At 49.1% G+C, this 18,692-nt stretch overlaps 1 protein-coding gene across 1 annotated transcript; it reads left to right on the forward strand.

Annotated features, from left to right (window-relative positions):
* Positions 1-5,650: 5,650 nt before the first annotated feature.
* On the forward strand, positions 5,651-18,456 carry CIDEA (cell death inducing DFFA like effector a). Its single transcript, XM_070420686.1, has 5 exons — positions 5,651-5,715; positions 11,327-11,471; positions 12,249-12,395; positions 17,203-17,384; positions 17,997-18,456. Exons 1-5 carry the CDS (start codon positions 5,678-5,680, stop codon positions 18,142-18,144), a joined length of 660 nt encoding a protein of 219 aa, XP_070276787.1. The 5' UTR covers positions 5,651-5,677; the 3' UTR covers positions 18,145-18,456.
* Positions 18,457-18,692: the final 236 nt, after the last annotated feature.

Here is an 18,692-nt window from a genome sequence, read left to right on the forward strand (position 1 = left end):
TGGAGCAAACTGAAAGAAATTCTTTGCCTTGTTAACGTAAAAAAAACCATTGAAACCTGTAAAGAATTTTGTGAGTTTATTTGAGCCAAACTGTCGACATATGCCGGGAAGCAGAACCTCAATGAATTGAGATAGTGCTCCGAAGAATGGTGGGGTTACAATTGTATTTATACATTGCAATCAAAGGAGGGACATAGGTGTGTTACATGAAACTCATTGGTGATAGATTAAGGAGGTGGGATTAAGCGAAGCGGAGAAACCTCTGGGATAGGATGAAAAGTAAAATGATGGACACATACTCAGGTGGGTGCAGGAACAATTTACATGATAAATGAAAGAATCTGCGGCATCTGTCCTGGGCCCAGCACACCTGGTTGTGCCCCAGGGGCTCCAGACACAGGGAAGTCACAAGTTACCTAGACATCCCAAGGATATGTTATCTTAGATGCAAAAAGACAGATGGGCTCAGTTACGGTAAGGTTGACCTTGTCAGTGAAGATACTGGCCTAGGACGTAACTGCCCACCATAACTGCTTTTAGTTAAGGTTTAATTTCAGACCATCCTTTGTGGTTACTTTAGGTCTCCGAGTCTGCAAAACTGCCATGCAGGCCTCTCCTGAGCTTGACAGGTCAGCATGTGGCCCCTTTCGTCCACAGCCTTATTGATAATTCTGTGGAAGATACCCTAGTTATGAGGTCAACAGTAGCTGAGTTAGTACCTTTCCAGGGCTCTATTCCTTCATCGATGTTATAACAAGACGTAACACTTGTTAGTGCTTGACAGCTTGCAGTGTATTTCAAAAGCATTATCTCATTTAACCCTCATTGCAACCCACTGAGAGTTGCTATGGAATACTGGTCCTCAGGGATTATTAAAAATAAAGAAATTGGGGGGACGGGAGTGGGCTGGAAGAGGTTAATGAGGGGAAAAGGAAGACCTATGTAATACTTTCAACAATAAATATTTTTTAAAAGAAATTGAAGCTCATTATAAAAAAGAAGAAATGAAAAAGAAAACTTGCCCACGGTCAAAGAATCTGAAAGTAGCAAGGCCAGGGTTCAGACTCAGTGTTCACTTTTTAATCTATTTTGTTCATAAAATAAAGAAATAGATTTAGAAGGTTGGGAAAGTTCCCTTGAGCTTAGGCATGTGCGTTCTCTGTAACGTAGCCTCATCCATGAGAAGCCGTTTCCGTATCAGGTACTCCCCTCCTGGCTGGGAGCTGGAGGCCAGCTGTCCATCACCTGCATGGTAGTCATCTTCACTCTGGGCTGGGCACTGGCCGAGCCAGCCTGCCCCTCACAGGATTTGCTTCTCCCCCATCCAATGAGACAGAGAACCCTGTGCCTTTTTATAGATGAAATCTGAGGCTGCGTGAGGTCACCCTGCTGGAATGAGGTAAAGCCGGGCTAGGAACCCAGGTCTCTGTGCTCCAGAGTATGCTCTCTGCCAATCACCTGCCAGGACTCCGAGAGGACGGAGGAAGCCCTGCCTTGGAGAAGGGGCCAAGCCAACTGCAGCATCCACCCCACAGACAGCTGCAGGCAGCCAGGAGGTCAGCATGCTGCAAGTCCTCCCTCAGGCACCCTGTCAGCAATCGATGGCCAAATGAAGCACAAAATCTGGCCCCAAGATTTCTAATCTTGGTTGCACAGGGACATAGTAGTTGCTGAATAAAGGTACTAGTATACTACGTGATGTTGAATGAGAAAGGAGTTTGTGTGAGAGCCAGAAGATGGACAGGGGCTGGAAAGACATCCTCCCAGCACAGCTGGGCATGCGCTGCCTCTTAACCCCTTTTCTTTTGGGGCCGCTTGTTGGAGCACAACATGCCCTCTCCTCTCTCCCCTCCAGACACCTTCCTGGAGTGAACCGCCCACTCATATGTTACAGATCCCCACTTCGGAGCAGGCAGGTAGCTGGCTGGCCTTGACGTCAGCTATGGCCCCTCCCCAAGCACCAACCAATACATCTGAGTGTGGCCCACAGGCCCATGGATCCGGCTCCACATCTCTGTCCAGTGTGGCCCACAGGCCCATGGATCCGGCTCCACATCTTTGCTGAGTATGGTCCACAGGCCCATAGCTTTCAACATAATCTCAATCCCAACTACAAACTTGTTTTCCCATCTGTATTTATCATCTTTTTTTTTTTTTTTATTGATTTTTTACAGAGAGGAAGGGAGAGAGATAGAGAGTTAGAAACATCGATGAGAGAGAAACATCGATCAGCTGCCTCCTGCACATCTCCTACTGGGGATGTGCCCGCAACCCAGGTACGTGCCCTTGACCGGAATCGAACCTGGGACCTTTCAATCCGCAGGTTGACGCTCTATCCACTCAGCCAAACCGGTTTCAGCTGTATTTATCATCTTAATTAAGGCATGCCACCTCTCTGGTTACCCAAACTGGAAATATTGGAATTGTCTCCAGCTGCTTCTCTGCTTATTCATCACCACATCCTACAAAATCTCCTCTGGCTCCTTGCTCCTCTCTATACCCACTGTCAGTCTGAATCTTGACTCTTTTACTTGGATCACCTACAGGCTTCGCCAGATGTCCTTCTCAAATCGATGTCTCCACAGGCCACCCCGCCTTCCTGGCTCATTCCCCACTGAGAGCAACACCCACTGTGTGTTCAGGGCTATACAGGTTTGCTTCAACATGACTGTCTCACTGGTTCCTACCATTCTCCTCCAGAACCCCCTACACCCACCCAGCACTTCCAGACATGCCATTACTGTCTTTGCCTTTGGTCTTCCTAAAAGCAGTGCAGCATAGTGACCCCCACCCCCACCCATCATTCACCTCACTCATCCTTGGCCCTTCCTGATCACCTTTTAGCAAAATCAATTACTTGTTGTTCCCTTTGCAATTTGCATTCATATGTTACTGCTAACATAGGACCTCATTCATTCATTCAGCCATTAACAAGCCTTCTAACAGCGGAGGCCTCTCTAGGCCCTAGGAATAGTGAACGAATAGCACCCATTGCCCTGACTGATTATTGGTGTGTGAGAATCATCGGTGATCTTGACCTTCGCTGCTCCAGGTCTAATACACTGCGTCTCAGGCATGGGTATGCTGCCTTATACATAAGGTGTCAATAAATCAGAATGGTTGGGGAGCTTCACCACAGACTATTGGGTGCTATGAGATCATCTTCATTTGGTTAGGAGTGATAATGTCACTATAGTGTATAGCATATATTTCTCCAGAGATGCAAGTTGAAGGACTTTATGTGAAGGGGTTCAAATAAAAATATACATAAAAAATAAATATGTCGGAATGTTAACAGTGGTTGGATTCAGGCACTGGGTGTAAGGGTGCTCATGTAATATCTTTATATTTGAAATTTTTCACAATAAGAGGTTTTTTAAAAGATGAATTGACTTGAATTGACTGGATCCATTTTCTCATCTATCAAATTGGGTGGGGGGGAGCTTAGTCTGATTTGCCTGCTCTAACAGAATACTATAGACTGGGTGGCCCATAGACAACAGAAATGTATTGCTCATGGTTCTGGAGGCTGAAAGTCCAAGCTCAGGTGCCAGCATAGGCGGGCCGGTGAGGACACGCCTCCTGGGTCATAGCTGGCTGTCTCCTCGCCGAGTCCTCACGTGGCTGAAGTGCTGAGGACCTCTTCTCGGCTGCTTTAATAAGGTGCTATTCCCATTCCGGAGGGCTCCACCCTCAAGACTTAACCACCTCCCAAAGGCCCCACCTTCTAATACTATTAAACTGGGCATTGGGGTTGGAATGGAGTGGGGAACACAAACCTTCAGGCCACAGCAGGGTGTCCGTGGGGGGCAGCTGACACCCGGTCCAGCCCTAGTGGCTCTGGGCAGGAAACGCCCACCCCCCCCCACCCCCCCCCCACCCCCCCCCCACCCCCCCCCCCCCCCCCCCCCCCCCCGCCACGAGCCCTGGAGCTGGGCAGTTCCCAGCAGGCCCTTGGGGTCCAGGATTCTGGGAGGAAATTGCTTTTGGCTTCAGCATTCCTGCAACTCAAATGAGGCTTGTTGGCAGCCTGACCTGAAGGGGAAGAAGTGCGCGCTTGTTCCTGTGCGTTCAGTGAAGGAGGAGGGCAAGCACAAGTGGGCGCGATGGACGCGATCAAGTCAATGTGCTGAAACCCCGCTGAGCGGGCAGACGCGAGCTTAGGAAACACAGCTCGCCGTAGGCAGGCAGTGCTAGGACCGAGGAGCCAGCCACTTGATTATGTGCGGGAGTCTGCATCTTTTAAAGGGCTGGAGTTAGGGGTCTGTTCCAGTCCTTAACCTGCTCAAGAGACCTCTGCTTCGCTTTTGTAATTAAGGGTTCTATTGAACCCCCGGGAAGCGCCACCCCTACCCCCTTCCTCAGAAACAGGCGGAGCTGTACCTTCCCGTAGGGACATCTGTGCAAGAGGGAGATGGAGCAAGGCTCCTCAGCCCTGGCCGGTTCCCTCTTCCCTTCCTTGCTCTGAGCAAGTCCCTTGCCTACAGCTAAAAGATTGTCAATGAAGCCCAAACGGTCCGGTACTCCCTCACTCGGAATGCCCTTCTTACTACCCCGGAAAGTCCAGATGCAGCCGGAGGCGACCTAACGGGAAGGAAGCCCGAGTGTCTGCAGCGAGGTCCTCACCTCTGCAAGGAACTTAGAACCGCGCGTTGGAGGGCCAGCCCCAGCGCTGGCTGGGCGCGGCCTGGGGGTCCCCAATGCGCACCGCGGCCTGCGCCTCACTCTCCCGCTGTGGCCCGGGTTTAAACAGCGCCTCCGCCTGCCCACAGCCCAGGCCATTCCGTCGGGGGTCGGGGCTGAGGCTGTCCTCAATGGCCCCAGCCTCCAGAAAGCGCAAGACAAACGCGCGACCACCAAGTGGCCCGTGCAGCACGTCGGGTCCAGGGTCGTCGGCGCCGCGGCCTCGGAGAGCCGCTCCCTGGAGGGGCCCGAAGGCTCTGGACCCCGGCTCGCCCCCAGATGCTAAGCTGCCGGAAGCCGGTCCATCCTTGCTGCTTGACACAGTCGCTGCAGGAAAGAAACATCTGCACAGCGTATGTTTCAATGGACCTGGCGTATATAGCATACTATTCTTAATATGTTTGCTCTCCTTAGTGCCATGTGTTTTAACCAAGGTCACCTCTCTGAGAAAGGTTGTTTCCCCAGGTGGGGATCTTTCCCTGAGGTTAGGGAGGTGATACAACCCCTTAATTAAGTGCCAGGCGGGTAGTTAAGCTACATAATCTTTACTCCCTGGAATGGAGATAAGAAACGCCCTAACCTTTGTAATAGAAATTGACAGGATTAAAATCGGCGGGTATAAATACGGATGTAACAAGACAATAAACATCAGATCCTCATCAGATCCTCATCAGCTCCTAACCAGAACTCCGACCAGAACTTTGGCTGGAGATCCTGGCTAGAGGTCCTGACTAGGCTGCTGATCAACTGAAGGCTGTCTTCATGTCATTCCTTCTTCGCCGACTCCGTCCACACCTTTGGGGACCCCTGGACACGCTGGGGTTGGACTCCAGCACTAAGCGACGACCGACGACCTTCGAGGGGAGCCCAGTGCCAAGGCCCTCGCCCTCGTGGTCAGACGGAGGCGGAGCGGGGCGGGGCGGGGCGGGCGGCGGCGGCGCTTTAAGAGGCGGCGCGCGGTGGTAGAGGTCGCTGCCCGCTACGGCGCCGAACTATGGAGATGGCCCGGGACTACGCGGGAGCCCTCATCAGGCGAGTTCCGCATTAGCAGACTCAGCACCACGCCAATCCCGGTGTGCCCCGCAGGCTCCTTTGCCCGGCACCCCGTGAGCCCTCATCCCCTCCCCTCCGCGACCCCTTCCCCCCTACACCCTCATCCCCACGCTCCCCGAGGCCCCGGCTCCGCATTCCCCCGCGCCCCTGGCGCGCGCCCTCCCCTCCTCCGGCTGCAAGTGTCAGGTGTGGCCTCCCGAGGTGCGCGGGCGTCCGCGGAACAGGTGACAGTAGTCAGTGCGGGGGTGGCCGCATCTCTTGCCTTAGCAGCGGACACAGATGAGGGCGCCGTCCCGGGAACCCAGGACGACACTTCCATGGTGCGTGGGGCAGAGCTGCTCGGGGTCCTGCGGTTCGCGACGGGAGCTGGGGCGTGGGGAGAAGCGCCGGCCGGGGCGGCCCAGGCTACCCGGGGGCGAGCGCGGGCTGTGGCTCCAGTGGGAGGGCTGGCCGGCCCCGGGTGCGCCCGAACGAACGCTCGCCCCGCAGCCTCTTGGCCCAGCTCCACTCCTTTCCCTGTCTTGGGTTCATTTCACATCCGGACATCCAACCCAGTCCCTGCTGATAAACTCTAACGATTCTGCGTGGCAGTAACTTTGTAAGTTTAAAGGAGAGATCATGTTTCTCTGAAGATCTTTAAAGTGCTTTGAAGAGGATGGAGGCGCCCTTGAGGACCGTAACGTGCAGGTTTTCAGAGATAATGGATCCCATTTGTACCGAGGGGTAAGGGCAGGCTGAGAGAAAGGGAGGGAGAATCGCTTTACAAAACCAGTCTGACCTATAGGCTCTGAACTTGGGTCCTTACAGCAGCTGTGTGTAATACTGAAGGTTAGAAAAACAGCTGCCCAGATGTACAGGTGGTCAGTGTGCACTGTGCTGGCTTTCTCTTTTAAAACAAACAAACAAATAACAACAAAAAAAGGAAGTTAAGTGGTGGGATCCTGGAAGGTGAGAAATAGACTTGACTCCTGCTTCTTCCCTAACATGGTTTAGGCATAAAGGTAAAGCCCTTTGTTCCTTTCCTGTCTTTCTTCTCTTTCCAGTGCCACCCACCCCACACTCCCACCCCCAGACGTAACAACTGTGAACAGGTTGGAGTGAATCCTCCAAACTTTTCTCCCAGGAACATCCAAACACCCACTCTCCAAGTTCCTCAGAGCGCTGAGGAGCTGGTGAGCTGTTTCAGGGATGGGTGAGAGGGCGCTGACTCCTCGCTGGCGCTGGCGCTGGCGCTGGCATTGCCTGGAGCAGGAGGAGGAGGCCACACCTGCAGAGCTGAGGCTGGCCCTGCCCTTGCCCCTGACCCCTGCAACAGTGTCCCCAAATCCAAAATGTATCTGTGTGAGGTTTCCACTGGGTCAAGTGTGTGGTGGAAGCCACTGGCTTATGAAATATTGGCAAATCAAAGGGTAAGGAAGTATCTTATCTCCTGAAACATGTTCCTGCTGAGCTTGGCAAGCTCTCGCTGTGATTGGCTATTGGTCAGGACACACTGTTGCCACAGTTCTTGGGAATCAACCTGCTTCCAAATTGAGCTACTATAATTCTTTGGAATCTACCTGCTTCCAAACTAAACAGGAAGAAAACAATCAGATTGTTGAAAGGAACACAACATTCTTCCGGGCCCTTCTTAAAAACCAGGCTAAAGATCCATGTGAGCCAGGTGACTGCCACATCTGTAATTATGGTCTCGCGGGACCTCTGTCTCCTCTGGATACGCCTTCATTTAAACTAGCTGGTAGGCGATGTCCTAACTCTGTCTTTTGTTAGCAAATAGCTGAATTTAGCCAAGGAAGTAACCTAATCACATCTTCTTCAAAGATCAGCTACGTGTAAGCAATGATCAGATCTTAAGCCAGTCCTTAGTTCATTAACCATGAGCAATCACCAAAGGCCGCCGTCATAATGAAAGCAGCCTGAAGTCTCGTCGCACACTCCGGACTTCAAGGATGTCCGCAGGTGTGTGCCGTCCCAGAGAAAGCCGGCCCTGTCTTTGTGTCCTGTCAGTGATAACATTCATGCCAACTCTGAAGTTCTTATAAAGCTGATGTATCATAGTTTGCACAAAACAGCTGATTTTGTAGCTGTTTAGGACATCTTTCCTTTTCTTGAACAAGGAGCTCTCTGTCTAGCGGCCATTGCAGTACACATTTCTACCACAGTAGTCTCAGGGACATAAGCAAGGAACCGAGTTTCCTACAAGCACACTTCTACTGCTCGTGGAGACCTCGCCAGGGCTGACGAAGACTTCCCACGCTGCCTCATTTCTCTGCGTTCCTAGATTTGCCATCAATACTTCCCTTCTTAACCATTGGCTTTGGCGGCTTTTGCTCAGTTGACTTGTATCCCACCCCTGACTGTGCTTTATTACCTCATATGGATTCCTCTTTTTCCACCTAGCAGTGAAGTGTGGGGTTCCCTCTGTCATCGTTTCACTCTGAATAGTTCCTGGGCAGTGTCTTACCCTCAGCACTGCTGACACCAACATGTTTCTCTCTGGCTGTGAGAAACCTCGTTCCTGGGCCTGCCTTCTCCTCTGGCACTTTCAGCGTGAACATCAATCAACGGGGTGCCAGATAAAGGCTCTTTCTTGGGGCCTGTGGGGTTTAGCTTTTTTTCCTGGAGTAGAGTTCACCTCCGTTGTCAGTGTGTTTGTTGCTTTATTTCACACACTTATGTACGTTGAGGACTCCGCAGTTCAGTTCCCTTGAGGAAAAATCCAAAGACTCTGTTTTCCTCATTTCTGAAAGATATGTCCCTTCACAGTTTTCAAGATTAATTCTATGAAGTCTGGCTTCTCTTATTGACTTGATTTCTCCGAAATTATCTATTTCCTTGAACAGCAAAGCATATTTCCTTGTGTGTTTCTTTCCTCCTAGTACGCTGTTTCCCTTCCTGCTTCCTATGATTGCCTGCTCTTTCCCAGGAGTTCGAGGTGACTGAGGTGTGCTGTACCTAAAAGCAGAATACTAAGGCTTCTAGTGCTCCCGTTTCAACGTTGATATATTAAGAAATTGAGGGGGAGGTGGCAACATATTTTAGGCCTTGTGTTAATGGCCAGTGACGTAAATTATTCTACTGAAAGAGAATCAAAAGTGAGTTAGATTAATATACAGGGTGGGGACAAAGGGGGGTTGTAATTGTTTGTATGGAAAATAATACAACAATAAATAATAATGCAAGAATAGACTCTGTTTCCCGTGCTCACAACTGTAAACCTGCCTTTGCCCCGCCCTGAATTTCTTTGCTCATGTGGTAGCTCGTCCGCCCTGCTGTTCATTTAGCTGCAGCAGGTAAGCACTCGTGTAGTATTTGTTAAATAGGTTAAATGTGTGTAACATTTCATTTAACCCCTTTTTACGTTGTATATAAGGCAGTCTTGATTTTTGGGTAAGTTGGCACATCAAATCACTCATCCGGTTCCTTGAAAAGAAGGGAAGGATTTAATTTTCATGTCTTCAAAAATTTTTTATGTGTGCTCTCTAAGTCTTTTCTCCAACAACAACCCAGTTCTTGTGTAACAGGTAAGAAGAACAATAGCCTGTATGTTGTTTTACAAAATCAAGGCTGACTCTCTTGAGGGCAGTGTGAAGAGGGAGGACCAGAAGTGACTGCCGTTCTTCCTTGTCAGAAGTTAAAGGGAAATAAGAACTTTGTACAATCAGCTGTGCTAGGTCCCGGAGCATCGGTGCTTACTAAGGTGTGAGCGTGTGTGTCCTATGGGGAGATGGGGGCCCACAGCAACTAGGTCAGAGCTGTTCGTGCCCACAAGACGTGCCATTGGCCACCAGGGCTGGACCTAACATTCCAAGACATGAACTTTGTTCTCCCATTTCTCTGATTTTGTCCCAGCCTATCTTTCACTCAGTGACTAGGTCATGTGTCAGCAGGGGGTGAGGTGCTGTGGGGAAATAAAAAATGTACAAATAGACCCTGGCCTCAGTTGGCATAGATTCTAGAAGGCCTCGTGGGCAATGGCAATGACTCGCCACTTTGGGGGAGAAGCTTGCCGGTGGGGGTCCAGGGTTCCCCTCTGCTGTAGGAGGGTTTGCGCCTGGCAGGGCGGACACCATGGTGCGAAAACGGCAGCTGGATTTGAAGCCCTGTGCCAGCACTTGCCAATTTTGATCTTATTAATTTCTTTCTTAAAATATATTTTTATTGATTTCAGAAAGGAAAGAGAGAGATAGAAACATCAGTGATGAGAGAGAATCATTGATCGGCTGCCTCCTGCCTGCCCCCCGCCCCCCGCCATGGAAACCGAGCCTGCAACCCAGGCATGTGCCCTGACCAGGAATTGAACCATGACCTCCTGGTTCATAGGTCAACGCTCAACCACTGAGCCACGCCGGCCGGGCTGATCTTACTAATTCCTTCATGTCCCGAGCCTCCGTTTCCCTCACCTGTAATGCTTGTCCTGTAGAGTTCTTAGGCAATGTGCTAAGGTATATAGTATTTGGCACAGAGTGGAACTTGTATCTTTCTCTCTCCTCCTCCTCACAGGGACTTGGCCAGTGAGTTTAAGTTTCAGGTGCAACGTTTAGGTTGAGAAGAAAGCCAGGCTCTAAATGTAAAGCACAATATGGATCATCCTCGCTGCCCTGCCCACCGGGTCAGCAGGGATGAGACTGTGAGCGAACGCTCTGTAGCATCAGCTCAGCAGAATGTGGGCGTGTTGTTCATCGTGTTGCGTAACCCAGGGACCTGGTTTAACTCCTGAGAATCAGGGCAAAGGTTCAGAGGCTGGTGCCCGTCCCGCTGCTGCCTGGGTCGGGCTCGCATTCACTCAGGGGCTCTTGTCCTTCTGCTGGGAGCCCCCACTGGCGACCCTGACCTGGCACCATCCCTCGCAGTTGCCTCCCTGGAAACAGAGGGTGCAGAGGCTCTGGTGGCCTAAAGGGAAAGAGGCTGAGCGTGTGAACTGGGAACCCTGCCTCCCTCCAGCCATGAAGCAGCTCTTCCTCTCATGCTTCCGACTGATGCTTAGTGCTTGAGGTTTGAAGTCCAGAGAGATGACGTCCCACCTCTTTTCCTTTGTAACAGGGTCCCTGAGAAGCCACTCTGACCCTCGGTTTGCTCATCCGAGAAGTGGGTAATACTTAGCAGGTGCTCAGATACGAGCACTTATGAGGCACTAATGTGATGCTGGCTGAATATATTTCAGGCCCGATACTTGCTAATAATCCAGGCTGTTCCCAGAATGCCAGGTTGTCGATGAGGCATCGGGATGAAGCACAGACACGCACTGTCAGAGGCCCCTCCTGAAACGGCTGGTAGCAGGAACTTAACTGACAACGTTTGAAAGCTGGTTCCTTACGATACAACCAGTTTTTCATTGAGCAAACTACTTGGTGCGTCGTTGAACTTCCACTTATGATCATTTATAGAACTTCAGTTTAGACAATATACTATGTACAAGTTCTATGCCTCGCACTAAGCTAGGCATTATGGGAGATGCAACAAAGAAGGCCTTGTCCATAAAGAAATGCCAATCTAGTTGGGAAAACAAAACATAGATAAATAAATGTGTGTCTCTTCAGAGACTCTTTGAAAAAGTGATGTCAATTTTAATTTTCTTCTCCATTTCCAGGCCCCTGACTTTTATGGGTTCACAAACTAAGAAAGTCCTACTCACTCCCCTCATGCAGTCCCCTCGCCCCTTCCGAGTCTCCAACCACAACCGAAGCAGCCGGCGGGGAGTGATGGCAAGCAATCTGAAGGATCTGCTCAGCAAGGTACCAGCAGCACTGTGCCTCCCACCAGGGCTCAGAAGGCCCAGGCTCTTGGCTACTAAGCCAACGCAGAGACAGAAATGTCCATGTCGTGGCCTTGAAAAGCCTAAGCGGGGGGTGGGGGGGGGGGGACCATTGCTAAGTGAAAAGATGAAAGGAAACATTATTGCATCTTTGTACCACAAGAGATTTAGGCACAGAGATAAAAACCTTAAAAACAGCCATCAGTGGATAATGTAACTATTTACTTGACAAGAGAAAATATAGGGAGGCAGCAGACTTTGGAAATCTGGTTTTTGTTATAAAAGCCAGGGAAGAATCTAATGCCCTAGATCGCCAAATAAGGAAGATTCGCATGGAGGCTTATGGTAACCTAGACACAGGCGCCCATGCACGTGAGAAAAGCATCCAACATGCAGGCTCTAAGAGAGACGTTCAGATATGCCACACAAGACTCAGGCTCCTTAATTATCATAGGCGCAAGGTTATTTTTTTATTTGTCAAAATAAGTAGGTAATTTTAGAAACTATAAATGTTATGAAATGTAATCATGTATCTCATGTCATTGAAATCTCTGAAGAGGATAGTTCCCTTAAAAATCTTCACGTCTCTCTTTCCAAGCCAGGACTGAATCATAGACCCCCATGAAGGTCTATCTTGACCATTAGCATTTTATCAAAACCAGGCGGCTCTGCTGAAACTATCATGTAAGCCATGGCTGTGAACGGTCAAAACAGAATCCCCTGCTCATTCTGTGTCTCTGATGTGTTGCCCCCCCAGACCCTGGACGCCCTGCTCATCACCAGCGGGCTGGTCACTCTGGTGCTGGAGGAGGACGGCACCGTGGTGGACACGGAAGAGTTTTTTCAGACCTTAGGCGATAACACACACTTCATGATCTTGGAGAAAGGACAGAAGTGGACACCGGTAAGCAAACGCACTCTTATCCAGCTACTGAGTAGACTTCTTACCTACAAAAGTGAATTCCCTATTTCGGTGTTGATTTGCCCACTTTTAAAATAGACCCTTTATACTCCCCTAATAACTGGATCTACTGCCCTCAAAGAGATTCTTATAAACTAGAGGCCCGGTGCACAAAATTTGTGCACTTAGAGGGGAGGGGGGAGTCCCTCAGCCTGGCTTGCACCCTCTCGCAGTCTAGGAACCCCCAGGGATATCCAGCTGAGGGCTTAGGCCTGCTCTAGCAGCCGGACATCCTTAGCGCTGCTGCAGAGGCTCTACCCCTGTGGGAGTGCACTGATCACCAGGGGGCAGCTCCTGTGTTGATATTCTGCCCTCTGGTGGTCAGTGTGCATCATAGCAACCAGTCATTCCACTGTTTGGTCAATTTGCATATTAGCCTTTTATTATATAGGATATTTCTAGGTAATGTAGTATCTTTGTGAACATGGGTTGTTTGACTTAAAGCAAATAATTCTGAGGGACAAGCTTTGGGCAGCAAGTAGCTACGATCCTATTAAAGCCTGTAGATATGACCCAGTGACCATTCACTGTCTCTGTCCTTAGGAGGCCAGCAAGCCAATGAAATTAGGGGTGGGGGTGTGTTTGTGTGTGTGTGTGGCTACAGTGATTTAGAAAAGTTAAGATATAGAATAGTTTTCTATTTCTGGGAAAACTATAGATTATATGTCTTGGAAAACCCTCCCACTAAAAATGTAAAGCAAATATGAAAACATCTTTTTATATGCCTAAATGTCCTTCAAGAAAGGCACATCCTCCGAGGCCAAATTTTTTATGGGAGCCAGAATCCAGACAGGAAAGCAAGCACTGAAGCTGGCTCTCCCTGCAGGCGTCTCGCCCGTGGGCCTCCACTGACCTCAGTGACTCAGGGCTTCAGTTTTGATGGCTGCTGAGAGGACAGGAAACAAGGCCTTGGGGGTAACAGAAAGGGAGTCAGATTAGAGATGCCCACAGAAAGCAGAGAATGTAACGGTCTCTCCTGAGAGTCTGACAGACAGCTGTCCCTACAGCTTATAGGGACTCTTGATTCTAAAACCACCCAAGCCGAAAGTTTAGTTTACAGAGACCCAGGGAGGAAGCATCAGAGGCAGGAGTTTACTCATTAAATTCTCTTCATTCAAACAGCCTCTCCCAGCAGTCCTAGTGACCCAGGGTTGCTGTGCCCCCATATAACCAGCAGGAGCAAATAGGCTCAGAATGGACATTGACCGAGGCCTCAGGGAATCTTTGTTCCTAAAGTTCCAACAAACGTGAATTTACAGTAAAACATAAGACATGAGGACTCCAGGCACCAAATATGAGAGGATGCAGAAATAACGTCAGGCCTGCAAAACCTCAGATATGGGATCATCAGAGACAGTGTAAAATAACTACACTTAAAATGTTCAAAAAGATGTAAAAAGTAATCTAAAGTAATAAGGAACAAGAAGGAATTTTTAAAAACTAGATAGACTTGGAAGAATAAATACAATTCATAGAAACAAAAGATAGCAATTCAAGTAAATGAAAACTCAGACAGGCCTTGGAAGATATGTCTAAAGAAGGTGCCTATCATGTAACACAAAGAGAGTAGAAAACTGGAAAGCAGTTGGAGATGTGACTGAGAAGATCTAATATATGCCTACTTGGCACTCTCGGTGTGATAGTTTTTTAAAAACAAAACACAAACAGACAAACCATTTTTTAAAATGATAAATTCAACTCCGTCCAGAATTCTTTTTATCAAAAGGTACTATAAAGGAAGTAAAACAATAAGCCACAAGTGGGGAGAAGGTGTTTCCAAGGCAACCCAACAAAGGATTCGTATTCCACGAATGTAAGGACTCACACAAATCAGTAATGGGAACAACAGACAATCCACCAGAAAAATGGGCAAAAACAGGGACAGGCATCTGCACAATAAATGGACAACAAAACACAGGGAAATATGCAGCCTCGTGGGTGACTAGGAAAACATAAGACCACAATAAGATACTTGTCCCACCATTATTAGATTTGGTATTGTTAGGCTTTTAAACCTTTCCCATTTTTAAGATATGGAACAATGAACTCTCTCATGCTCCCACCAACTGCTATTTAAGACAACTTGCCTTTATCCCATGGAGTTGAACTGAGTAAGTCCATTCTTAGACATAACCCAGCACAGGATACCCAGCATGTGCTTCCATGTAAATACACATAAATAAACACCCTGTTGGCCCAGCCGGCAAGCTCAGTGGTTAGCATCTGTTTATGAAGCAGGAGGTCACAGTTCGATTCCTGGTCAGGGCACATGCCTGGGTTTCAAGCTCAATCCCCAGTGGGGGGAGCACGCAGGAGGCAACCATTTAATGATTCTCTCTCATCACTGATGTTTCTATCTCTATCTCTCCCTCTCCCTTCCTCTCTGAAATCAATAAAAAATATTTTTAAAAATAAATAAATAAAAATAAACACACTGTTTATTTTCATCAGCTGGAATACTCTTCTGCTGTGAAAATGCATGAAGTGCAGCTACAGACATCTATGTGGATAAATCTCATCAACTATGTTGAGTGGAAACATACTTTCTTATCTTTCTTCCCACTCTTAAAAATTAATGAAGACCCAAATAGCTTTGTTTCTTATATCAATAGAACCTATAGATACTCATCAATCAGGGGTTCTCAACCGGGGTGTATGTTGCCCCTCAGGGGACATTAGGAAATGTTTGAGAGCTCTTTTGGTGTTTACGACTGGGGCAGTGGTATACTAATGGCATCTAGTGGGCAGAGACTAGAGATGCGGCTAAATATTCTACATGCACAGGACAGCCTCTACGAAGAAGCCCCGGAGTGGGTGATTGCTGGGATGCAGAGCTAAAGTATAGGGCAGTGATGGAGTGTATGGGATACAAATAATGACGGTTCAAGGAGAGGCCTGAAGCCATCTCGGTCTAGTAGTGGCCTGAGTGACATGTGAGCTTGGGTTGGAGTCTTCTCTTTCTTCTTCTTTTTTAAAATATAGATTGTACTGTTGCATCTTTTTTTAAAGCATCATTCTTTTTTAAATAAATTTTTAATGATTTCAGAGAGGAAGGGAAAGGGAGAGAGATAGAAACATCAATGATGAGAGAGAATCCTTGATCGGCTGCCTCCTGCATGCCCCCCACTGGGGATCCAACCCACAACCCAATAATATGCCCTGACGGGCAATTGAACAGGTGACCTCCTGGTTCATAGGTCAACGCTCAACCACCGAGCCACGCTGGCTGGGCTGGAGCCCTTTCTTGACCTCCACTTTTCATCCATCTTCTCTCAGGGTGGAAACGTGCACCTCCAGCCAATTAATAGATCCTACCCCACGTGGAAGTGTGTGTTTTTAACCAGTGAGGCCAATAGAACTTTCGGCCCAGAAATAGCCACCAGGGGTCTCCCTTCTTCAGTCTAAATGCCTGAAGCCTGTGAGGCAGTAGCTGCCTAAAGCTCGCTCAGGAAGCGGTCAGGGGGCAGTCATTTCCTCCTTCCTCTTCCTCCTTCCTCGGTCAGCAGCACAGAGCTCCACAGGCCCCGGGTTAGGTCACACTCGGATTAGCTTTGTTGGCACATCTTGACGTTGAATTAAGGCCAAGACTCAAGGAAGACATTTAGGGAAAGTAAGATAAAAGCTTTCATATAGCAGGAAGGAACACAAGGCAATAAAAAAGGGTTGTGGCAGGATTATAGATGAAAACTCCTTTTGATTCTGTAATCTTGTTTTTTTAAAATGTTTCCTAAATGATGGAGAGTTTGCACCCCCTAAAGTAAAGAGGCTGCAGGGCCTCTTGGGCCTGAAACATTAGGCAACAACCAGGATCTCTCCCTGTGTGTGTTCTGTGCGGGAGGAAAGAGTAGCTCCAGCATGAAGGGTTTGAGTACTTCAAGGAGAACTGGTTTTAACTTCAGATATAGTAGATTATTGTCATTATGAACTTAACAGTCATAGCCTCAACTACTCCCAACCCCAGAGGGTCACTCGACTTGGTAACCCTATTGATTTATGTACATTTGAATCCTAAACACTGCAAGATCCGTGTGAGGGGCAAACCCACAGGAAGCGTAGCCACTGGCTCTGGCATTTGTCCCCTGGGACAGCTCTGTTCTCTTGGGTTTTTTTTTCAGAGCTCTTGGTGGGGAAGATCATATTGCAGTGCTGTTTATAAACACTTTCTCCTCCCAACCTGAAGGCTCTATGATGTTTCGGGGAGACTGCGTGTGGATACTGTAACCAAACAACTTTCCCCAGGAAGTCAGGATTCCCCCAGGGCGGTTACTGGAAAAGAGGGGGCACCCTAGGAAAGTTCTCACACTGCCCCTCACGGTAGCCATGTGATTCTGAGGCTCTGCCCAGAAGCCGCTTATCAAATGGAAATAATGCTGCCTGCTTCTCCTTGAACAGACTGTGTCATAGTCATGAGACTGTCCATGTCAGACAAGTAACTGTGGGTCTCAATACCATGTGTCAACAGCACAGCCATTCGCTGATGTCTGGGTCCTGAAACCAAGGCCCCGCCGCCGAATCACAGTCATCCGGAGCCACCAAACTCAGGGGATTCAGGAAGGATACTTTCTTAGGGGTGTGGACCTGGTAGCCACATAAGCATTTTGCTCTGCTAAAAACATTCCTCAAATAATTAGCAGCTTAGTCACTACCAGATTTTAAACCAACAGAGTCTAAACTAGCATAAAACCAGAATTACAGGACGTGCATGTCATAGCGGGATGCTCTTTACATGTCTTCCTCCCTTACCGTCTAGAGTACTAACTACATCACCGCCCGCCAGCAACCGAAGAAATCAGGAATAGCAAGAGTCACCTTCGACTTGTACAAGCTGAGTCCCAAGGATTTCATCGGCTGCCTCAACGTGAAGGCCACCATGTATGAGATGTACTCAGTGTCCTACGACTTCCGGTGTACAGGGCTCAAGGCCCTGGTGAGGTAACAGACTTCGGGGTCAACTGAGGGGTCTGGAAACTGCACTTGGCTCGGTCCCCACCACCCATCCCCAGGCGGCCTGTCCCCTGCTTGCTCCTCTGCACTCCCAGGCCCAGCCCCTCCGAGGCCCGGACCTGACCCGCACCCATTGAAGTTCACGCTGTTCACATTGTCATGCAGCAGTTTAAATCTCACCCCCCCCCCCCGCCCCCCGCTCACCGGCTCCCCTTCGCACACCCAAGGCCTCCAGAATAAGCAAGTGGCTGAAGGATAGGACATAAGTGTACTCTCAGGAGCACAGTCTGCCTACTCAGCTCTTTCTAGCTGCTGAACAACATTTGGAAGTGGCTAGTGGAAGGGTAGTCCCCGTCAGTGTCATCAGCATCCCCTGGGAGCTCACCAGAAATGCAGAGTTCCAGGTCCTGCTCGAACCTCCCGGGTCCTGTATGTTAGCTAGCCCAGGCAGGATGGGCGGGGAGGGAGGGGGCGGTGTGAGCATTGCCTACTCTGAGCGCATGTTTGGGGGAAAGGGGTTGTGAAAAATTCCCACTCCATCTGTTCTTCACGGGCTCGGACCTCCAAGCCTGACGCGTGTCCCTGTCCCTTCTGTTTCAGGAGCATGCTGCGGTTCCTGTCCCACGCTGCCCAGGTGGCCGGGCACTTCCTCATCTACGTAGGCAAGCACATGCTCCAAGTGCTGGGTGACACAGAAGAGCAGACTTCTCCCGGGTTGCGCTCCAGGCATAAATTCACGATTGGATAGGGTTGCAGTTTGAGGAGCTCAGCAGGCCTTGTTCCTTTGCAAATGACGAATTTTGAAGATGCTTATGTTCACTTATGCATTATACACACGTGCACTTGTAGGCTGTCCATCACTTCTGCTCTGGAGTGGTACCCAGGTGAAAGGAAAGGGGCCGTGAAGCAGATGCCGGAGCGGGAGGAGAGGAGTAGGTGCCCCCATATGGGGAGGAAGGGACCCAAGAGCAGGAACGTCTTGGGTGGCTGAGGAGCAACACCACATGCACTAGGCCCCTTTGACTCCTCACCTCCTGCAATAAACCAATCACAAGAATTACTTTTAATGTGTAATACTTTCTGGTGTCTCGTTCATCTTCCAAAAAAATAAAACTTTCACTTAGAAGCAAAATTCAGCCAGAAATCTTTTGCTAACAGATATAATCACTTTTTTGGGGGTGGGGGGGGGTTAATCCTCACTGGAGGATACTTTTTTCCATTGATTTTAGAGAGAGTGGAAGTGAGGGGAGGCGGGGGGGAGAGAGGAGAGAGAGAGAGAGAGAGAGAAACGTCAAT

The sequence above is a fragment of the Myotis yumanensis genome, unplaced genomic scaffold (assembly GCF_028538775.1).
Source record: "Myotis yumanensis isolate MYYU_CA2020_CCGP unplaced genomic scaffold, mMyoYum1.0.hap1 SCAF_7, whole genome shotgun sequence".
Classification (NCBI taxonomy): Eukaryota; Metazoa; Chordata; class Mammalia; order Chiroptera; family Vespertilionidae; genus Myotis; species Myotis yumanensis.

Bases quoted from the DNA above. Each gene is read 5' to 3' on its own strand.
- CIDEA (XM_070420686.1), top strand. From the start codon at position 5,678: ATGGAGATGGCCCGGGACTACGCGGGAGCCCTCATCAG. The intron at 12,396-17,202 runs GTAAGCAAACGC...CTTACCGTCTAG, and splicing joins AAGGACAGAAGTGGACACCG to AGTACTAACTACATCACCGC. The intron at 17,385-17,996 runs GTAACAGACTTC...CTTCTGTTTCAG, and splicing joins GGGCTCAAGGCCCTGGTGAG to GAGCATGCTGCGGTTCCTGT.